The sequence below is a fragment of the Diplotaxodon limnothrissa genome, linkage group LG15 (assembly GCF_057381915.1).
Source record: "Diplotaxodon limnothrissa isolate DT_005_m linkage group LG15, D_limnothrissa_male_GT1.1, whole genome shotgun sequence".
Lineage (NCBI taxonomy): Eukaryota > Metazoa > Chordata > Actinopteri > Cichliformes > Cichlidae > Diplotaxodon > Diplotaxodon limnothrissa.
In genome coordinates, this window is record NC_140610.1 from 13,262,509 (window position 1) to 13,271,643 (window position 9,135).

The following is a 9,135-nucleotide window of genomic DNA, read 5'->3' on the forward strand; positions in this document are numbered from 1 at the left end:
TTCTTTAAAGATTTTAAGATGTCTGATTTGTGAGTTTCTGCTGACCCCAGCATTCAGTTGGGTTGTTGTACAATAAAGCAACACTTTGGTAAAAGCCAACTAGTCAGATTCACTCTAAACAATGTGAAATATTAGGGAATAAAACTTGAAAACTTCATAAACTCCCAGTTATTTCTTTTCTCTTTGTGACCTCTTTTAAAACTAGGAAAAAGCACGCAGATATTATTTATGAAACATCCAGCCTGACTTGACAGACACGTATCCCCGTTTTATATTAATAGCACATGTAAACAATAGCATGGCAAAAATATAGAAAATTTAACTAGCACTATATTTATCAGTGAATATATAAAGCACATGGCTTTCAATTAATGTGTGAAAACCCCTAGTTCGACACCAGGAGGAGGCACAAATCACTGGCGAGGCATCCAGGACAAAAATATATCCACATCAGACATACTGAGCCATCCGCTGTGGTGCTCGTTCGCGAATAAGGGAGCAGCTTTAGTCAGTATATAAGTGCAATAGTTACAAATATCAAAACACGTAACAGTATTTAAAATTCTCATTGTGTAATGTTCCGCTTTACAACAGTGCCTGTGACATGGTTGCTCACCTGAAACTCGTCAAAACACAAGAGGCAGGTCTCACTGCTGATCTCCATGGCAACCGGTGATATGGGGTCATAGGTGAACATTTTCCCTAACCTCCGTTTTGGCAGGCTTTGTTTCCTCCGATGGATCCCTTTAAAGCAGCATACAAACGTCAGGCACATCTTAAAGCACACCTGCGACGGCAACCCAAACCCACTGACAGTGCTGAATAAAGCAGTAATTTCACCTGTGTGCATAATGGTAGACAATTAGCAGGACGGCTTCAGGACAAATAGAGGGATAAATATAGGATCTCCGGTGCACGGGGAGTCGGAAAACTTCTACAAAGTCATGCAAGGAAACATTGGGCTGTTAGAGCCGAGGAATGGGAGGATGCTACTAACTTTTGTGGATGTCCAACATGAAGCCGTTGAAGTGGACTCGCTTTTTGCGACTGTTCTTCACATGGGAGTAAAACAGATCCATAAGCATGGTCTTCCCTGTGCCTGAAAAGGTGGGAAAACCAAACCAAAGTTATTATGATAACCACAGAGATGTTAGTTTGTATAATGATAGGAGCTTTTTCTGTATCCAAGCTCACCAACATCTCCATATATATAGAAGCCTTTGGGTGGTGGTGCTGGTGGTGGTGGAATGGGTTTCTCCTTTGGGACAAAATATTAAAATTAAGATGATTGTAGTGCGTTTTTTTGCTTTTTTACATGAATCTCAACCAACATAATCGCTGAAATTTATTCACAGTGATTATTTCCACTCTATAGCTAATGACTTAAATAAACTTCTTCATATTGATTCCAATAAATGTCTGAAACATCATCTAATAAACAAAGTATGCTAAGGCATTAAGCCACCACTACAGTGTGAGGTTTCACAATCTCCAGACTAGCCCACTGCAGGGGAGGAAGACAAAGGGGATCTAATCAACAAGACAAGCCAGGGTTCCCACGAAAGAAAAGCATCATCAGAGGAACAATGGAGGGATTTGTCAGACAAAACGGAGAGGACTGGATGAGGCTCCATACGAGATGGAGTGGACTTGTCTGTGCAGCCTGTTTAGCGCTGCTAATTGTGATACGGTACTGTTGCATTGAGGTGCTGCTGGAAGTCATTGTGCTGCCTGCCTCCTATTATCAAAAGATCCTTGCTTCAAAAAAAAAAATAAAAATCTTCTGTGTGGAAGCTGAGAATATCGAGTAAAGCCAAAAAGGACCCAAGCCATGTGAACGAATGTGCCGTCAGCTTAATCATCTGTAATAACAATGTGAAGAATATCTATGGGTGGCCAAATTATGGATCTTTTTATCGCCTTTAAAAAAAACCTCTGTTGTTCAGGATCGTCCATCTCTGTAACCGGGCAACACCAAATAGCTTTGGAATTAATCACTCACTAAACAAAAAAAGTACTGGTCTCTTTAAATTTAATTTAGTTAGAGGATGGTACTCGGTGTCCACCGAACTCAGTGTCCATGAACAAGGGGCACTTGACTCTGGTAAAATGTGGACAATGGCAGTTTGAAATCCAAATTAAAAAACAAGCTTGCTATCCAACCTCTCTCTCTCTCTCTCTCTCTCTCTCTGTCTATTCCCGCTCCACCCCTCTCTACTTTTTACCCACCCCTCCATCCACTGCCTGTCCTGGGCTGGATGTGAAGTACTGGAAGAGCCTTTCCTGTTTGCTCTGGCATAACAGTGTGTGACTTCTCCCTGACTTCCCAAGCTGCCCTGTAGCATGGCGGGGTAATTGTCAGTGGCTGGAAACCATTCTGCTATGGCAGAGTGGCGAAGGACAAGACCGTCCCTCAGCCACTCTGTCTAACTGAGCTCTGTGGCCTCGTCTCACCTCATGCTGCAGGATATAGACTGGCACATGAGTGGAAAGTTCACATGCAGGACATGGTCATTTTGGCTTTAGGAAGAACTTCTTTTGACCACTGCCAAAAATGACTTGCAGAGGCATGGTCGGCTAAGATCGTCAGAGCCCGAGTCAAGTTTAACTCACACAACTGTCCTGCTGGAGGCCTACCATGTGCAGGAGGACTCCATGATGCAGGTCTGTCTTGAAGAGGGTGGATCCCACTGAACAATGGCCCATTGTCAGCCAACCATCCGCAAAACCACGCCACATTGGGTCAATATTAAGTCAAGTGTACTCTCCTCACAGACTTGATCAGTTAGTGAGGACAATGGCGGCACTTTCACAGAGAGAACAGACACCAAAAGGACAGTGGTATGACCTGATTCAAACTGGAATAATTGCATAAGTACTCCAGTCAGTGTGTGTGTGTGTGTGTGTGTGTGTGTGTGACAGACAGAGCAAGAAGTAAGGTGCAAAAGGAGAGGGGTGGGTGTGAGGGTGGTTGGTGGTGGTGGTGTTGATAGCCTACCACCAAAGTATTTGTCAGAGTCCCAAATCAAAAGCAAAAAGGACAAGAATGGCTGAGACAATGGGGATCCCCTCATTACTGCCCGGGGACGGTGAGAGAGTGAGAGGGGTGCCGGGACGGGCCCAGCGGGAGGTCCTCCCTGCTGCCTTCCAAAATCTGTGCCTAACTCTGTGTGTCTGTGCCAGCCAACCAACAAAAAAACTCCCACCACCAAATAGTAGACAGTCAGCTCCCCTGACCTAAAAACAACAACAGCCCCCCTGCATTATGCCGTTCCAAAACTCACATGCACAATAAACTTCCCAGACCCCTACCCTCCCTTTGACCTGAGCCCCACGGCCACCATCGATGATATAACAGGAGAACAGGGAAGTCGACTCTGTGAAGTCCGTCCATATGTTAGATATCAGTGGTGCTTTTTAATCCAACGACAATCCGGATCCAGACATATCTATGCTGCCTTATGAATCCTAAACTGTTCCCCAAATAATGTCCAGCGTAATGCATCCTAATCCAAACGATGCAAATCCGATGCTTTCAGTTTTTGTAATTTTTATTTATTATGTAGGAATATTTTGAAGAAATAACACTGGTCTTGACCCTGAAAAGGAGTATAAATACCCTTCAAGACTGTCTCATTAGCTTTTTTCCCCGAGGCTTTCAACAGTATTGCATGGTCTTCATCGGTGAATGGAGTTTGTTCAATTGTCACTTGTCAGTCTGTTGTTATAAATTTTTTTATAACAGCTACTGAGCAGGTATATTTTAATAGTGTAACAAACTACCTTCCCTGATGATGAAGACTGTGTGAGATGTGGTTGAAAGCGCTGGAAAAAACTTCAAAGTGAACCTCGAGTTTAGAGTGTTTTAAATGTTTGTCCGCATGGCTCATCCGTCTCTTCGCAGAAAATGAAACTTGTTTAAAATACAGTGAAACACTGAGTCGCTAGTTGCTTTAGGCCACAGTGATTAGACCTCTAGTAAAGTCTGTTGTTCTTACGTTTAACTCTGGTGCTCAAAAATGTCGACATGAGGTTGTTTAAAATTAATCAAGGGTTTGATGATGCACCTTTTGATAAAAACAAATATCATATTTCATGAGTACAATAAAATATATTATTACAGTTAAATGAACAATGCATTTTTTTTAAACTTTTTACATTCAATTACAATAAATTTGATTTATTTATATAGCACCAATTGACAACAACAGTTGCTTCAGGGCATTTTACACTGTAATGTAAAAACCCTACAATGTTTAAAACAAAGAAAAATCCCAACAGTCACATGACCCTTTATAAACAAGAACAGTGATAGTGAGAAGGAAAACTCCCTTTTAACAGGAAGAAATCTCTAGCAAAACCAGGTTTATGGAGGGGCAACCATCAGCAGAGAGAAGGATTTTAAATTTAATTCAGGCTTTAACAGGCAGCTAGTGAAGAGAAGCCAGTATAGGAGAAATATGCTCTCTCTTTCTCGCTCTTGTTTGTACTCTCACTGGAGCACTTTGGATCAACTGAAGGCTTTTTGGGAAACTTTTAGAACAACCTGATATTAATGAATTATAGTAGTCCAGCCTACAAGTGAGGAATCTGTGTTGCTCTGAGACAGGATGTTTCTAATTTTGAGGACATTGTGCAGAAGAAAGAAAGCAGTGCTAGATATTTTCCAAGGTAATGCCATGTAAAAGTGAAATATCTAAAATGAATTTCTAGTGAGACACTGTTTTTCTAAGATTTTTTAGGTCTGAGTACTGTGACCTTTTTTTGTCTGAATTCAGAGGTAGGGAATTAGAGGTCATCCAGGCCTTTATGCCAGTATGATATGCCCGTAGTTTAACCAGTTGATAAATACAAGGTAACTGAGATAAAATATTTTGTGACTGAAAGACAGAATTGTTTTTACACCGCCACTGTGTGTGTGTGTGTGTGTGTGTGTGTGTGTGTGTGTGTGTGTGTGTGTATTTCAAATCAAACAATCGAAATGTGATTGAAGTGCAGATTTTTAGCTTTAAATTCCAAAAACAGTTAATGCAAAGTTAATTACAACTATTTTTTTTACAGTGGGGCAAAAAAGTATTTAGTCAGCCACCGATTGTGCAAGTTCCCCCACCTAAAATGATGACAGAGGTCAGTAATTTGCACCAGAGGTACACTTCAACTGTGAGAGACAGAATGTGAAAAAAAAAAATCCATGAATTCACATGGTAGGATTTGTAAAGAATTTATTCGTAAATTAGGGTGGAAAATAAGTATTTGGTCACCTCAAACAAGGAAAATCTCTGGCTCTCACAGACCTGTAACGTCTTCTGTAAGAAGCTTTTCTGTCCCCCACTCGTTACCTGTATGAATGGCACCTGTTTGAACTCATCATCTGTATAAAAGACACCTGTCCACAGCCTCAAACAGTCAGACTCCAAACTCCGCCATGGCCAAGACCAAAGAGCTTTCGAAGGACACCAGGAAAAGTATTGTAGACCTGCACCAGACTGGGAAGAGTGAATCTACAATAGACAAGCAGCTTGGTGTGAAAAAATCAACTGTGGGAGTAATCATCAGAAAATGGAAGACATACAAGACCACTGATAATCTCCCTCGATCTGGGGCTCCACGCAAGATCTCATCCCGTGGGGTCAAAATGATCATGAAAACGGTGAGCAAAGATCCCAGAACCACACGGGGGGACCTGGTGAATGACCTGCAGAGAGCTGGGACCAAAGTAACAAAGGTCACCATCAGTAACACACTACAACGGCAGGGAATCAAATCCCACAGTGCCAGACGTGTTCCGCTGCTGAAGCCAGTGCATGTCCAGGCCCGTCTGAAGTTTGCCAGAGAGCACGTGGATGATACAGCAGAGGATTGGGAGAATGTCATGTGGTCAGATGAAACCAAAGTAGAACTTTTTGGTATAAACTCAACTCGTCGTGTTTGGAGGAAGAAGAATACTGAGTTGCATCCCAAGAACACCATACCTACTGTGAAGCATGGGGGTGGAAACATCATGCTATGGGGCTGTTTTTCTGCCAAGGGGACAGGACGACTGATCCGTGTTAAGGACAGAATGAATGGGGCCATGTATCGTGAGATTTTGAGCCAAAACCTCCTTCCATCAGTGAGAACTTTGAAGATGAAACGAGGCTGGGTCTTCCAACATGACAATGATCCAAAACACACCGCCCGGGCAACAAAGGAGTGGCTCCGTAAGAAGCATTTGAAAGTCCTGGAGTGGCCTAGCCAGTCTCCAGACCTCAACCCCATAGAAAATCTGTGGCGGGAGTTGAAAGTCCGTGTTGCTCGGCGACAGCCCCAAAACATCACTGCTCTCGAGAAGATCTGCATGGAGGAATGGGCCAAAATACCAGCTACTGTGTGTGCAAACCTGGTAAAGACCTATAGTAAACGTTTGACCTCTGTTATTGCCAACAAAGGTTATGTTACAAAGTATTGAGTTGTATTTTTGTTATTGACCAAATACTTATTTTCCACCCTAATTTACGAATAAATTCTTTACAAATCCTACCATGTGGATTCATGGATTTTTTTTCACATTCTGTCTCTCACAGTTGAAGTGTACCTCTGGTGCAAATTACTGACCTCTGTCATCATTTTAGGTGGGGGAACTTGCACAATCAGTGGCTGACTAAATACTTTTTTGCCCCACTGTATACATAGTACCCTTTTTAGAGGTTCAAGATTAATTAGACAAAATAACGTGATGAAAATCTTTTGCATCAATGCCTGAAGTCTAAAACCCATGAACATCACCAAATGCTGCGTTTCCTCCCTGAGATGATCTGCTGGGGCCTTTACTGCAGCGACCTCGAGTCTGTCTACATTCAGTTTTGTCTGCAGTAACTGAAAAAAGCTGGTTGAGATCAGATGAGTGACTTGGTCATTGAAGAGTATTGCATTTCCTTGCCTGGAGAAACTTGGACTGCTTTTGCAGGATGCTTTTGGGTCATTATCTGTTTGCACTGTGAAGCGCTGACCGATCAAGTTTTGCAGCATTTGCCTGAATCTGAACAGAGAGTATAGCCCATCACACTTCGCGATTAATCCTCCTACTTCTATTAGCATTTATGTCATCACAAGTGACTCAGTTCTACAGAGAACCATTTATGTCAATGCCAAAATACTTTTCTCATTGTCTCATTATTTTCATTCAAGTTCATCTTATTTTACCTAAATATTTGTTTTCAAAACTACGCAAGCTCTCTTTGGTTGAGGTGTACAGAAGCAAAACTACAAAAAAAACGTATCTCTCAATCAAATGAAGAAAGAAGAAGATGACATTTACCAGTGTCATACACTTAACCATGTGTTACAACCAAGGTATGTAGAAGAGCGTCTCTAGACACACAACGTGTCCAACCTTGAAGCAGCTAAGACCACATCAAGTGCCATTCCTGTCTGCTCAGAACAGAAAACGGAAGCTATAATTCGCATGTGTTGACCAAGACTGGACAATAGAAGATTAGAAAAATGTTTCCTGGTCTGATGAGTCTTAATTCTTATTGCAACATTTCAATGGTAGGTTCAGAATTTCGTGTAAACAACATGAAAGCATGGCTCCATCCTGACTTGTATCAACAGTTCCAGCTGGTGGTAAAGGTGTGCGGGATATTATCTTCAGCCTTTTAGTACCAAATGAGCATTGTTTGAACACCTGAGCATTATTGTTCACCATGTCCATGTCTCTTTTATGACCACAGTGTAACCACTGCTTCTAATAAGATAACGCACCATGTCACATACCTCAAATTCTCTCACACTGGTTTGTTGAACATGGCAGTGATTTTGCTGTACTCAAAGAAAACCTTTGTGATGTGGTGGAAGAGGAGATTTGCATCATGGATTTAAAGCAACTGTGTGATACAATCATGTTAATATGGAAGAAAATCTCTGAGAAATGTTACCAACACCTTGTTTAATCTAGCCCATAATGCACTTCTGAAGGGGAAGGGGGGTATACCTAATAGAAGAGTGTATTATATTAGTAAGTATACATAGAGTGAAGAAAAAAAGTCCTGATTTTTGCAGTAACTGACTAGCTGTGGTATATATTGGGGATAAAAACGGGCAAGTTGTAGCTTCTCTGAAAAGCCAAACCTGCCTTATTCACTCCAACCATGGTCAGCACAACTTCTCTGTGATGATACATGAACAATCATGTCATTACCTTTTCAGTGAGCTCACTGCCTTTGTTTTCGCCTGCTCTGGTGCCACTGTGATGTTGGCTGCTGTCATCTTTTGAGTTTAGAATGTCTTGATTCAAGTAGATACTGTTACTGTAGCTCTTGAGGGTGTGCTGCAGCTGGGCCAGCTGCTGGAGAACCCGTCTCTGTTGGGCATCCCTCCTCAGGAAGCCACCCTGAACGAGGCTATCAAAGTGCACAAGAGTTTCACTGGAGCCACACGTGTCTGCTGCTGGAGGATCCGACGAGCAGGACGATGCAGATGAACAGCATGCCCTCCAACTACTGTAACCTTGAAGCATTACACCAGAACACGTCAGTGTTACATGCAAACATAAAATATGCCTCGATATAGTATAATCTAGATGTTATAATATGATTCCAGTAAAGCTGTATTAAAACATGTCGTAGCAATAAATGTGTAGTTGTAGCACACGGAATTTAGATAGAGGAAATACAGTCTGAAACATTTCCCGGACGGGTTAGACTCTGCACGTTGGCGCAGAGTCGCCTACCTTTTCCAGAGAAACTGCTCGACAAACAACAAATCTGACGTGAAATCAAAGGAGAGTCTTTGAGGAAAAACTTCAGTGAGCGACTGACAGCGGCAGCAGCCGTGTAAGTCGCCATGATGTTTCAAAACGCTAAAACTTTATTGAGATTCATCCACACAAGCGTTTCGCAATAGCACGACGAAGGGGCGTTTAGAATACTTCAAATTTAAATAAATGTCACGAATGTATCTCAAATCTATAGTATCTATACACATAAACCTATAAGATTTTGCGTCAAAGGAACAATATAATTATACATTTTTATAAAATTTATAGTTTGTATTCTGTATTATGTCGATTTTCTTTCTCCGTTTTTGACTATAAACTGTTATTGATTGCCAATTATTATGACTAACCCTGTGAACTAGGTCTTTCAAGGAGAATAA

General features: G+C 41.7%; 1 protein-coding gene across 1 annotated transcript in view; it reads right to left on the reverse strand.

Moving 5' to 3' along the window:
• The window catches only part of afg1lb (AFG1 like ATPase b), a 31,004-nt gene extending 22,179 nt beyond the window's left edge, over positions 1 to 8,825 (reverse strand). Inside the window, exons 1-5 of the mRNA XM_085372132.1 lie at positions 8,711 to 8,825; positions 8,180 to 8,487; positions 1,195 to 1,258; positions 998 to 1,099; positions 617 to 744 (exon numbers count right to left, since the gene is read on the reverse strand). Of these exons, the coding sequence (XP_085228258.1) occupies positions 617 to 744; positions 998 to 1,099; positions 1,195 to 1,258; positions 8,180 to 8,487; positions 8,711 to 8,825 (717 nt within the window). The remainder of the gene's footprint in view (positions 1 to 616; positions 745 to 997; positions 1,100 to 1,194; positions 1,259 to 8,179; positions 8,488 to 8,710) is intronic.
• Positions 8,826 to 9,135: the final 310 nt, after the last annotated feature.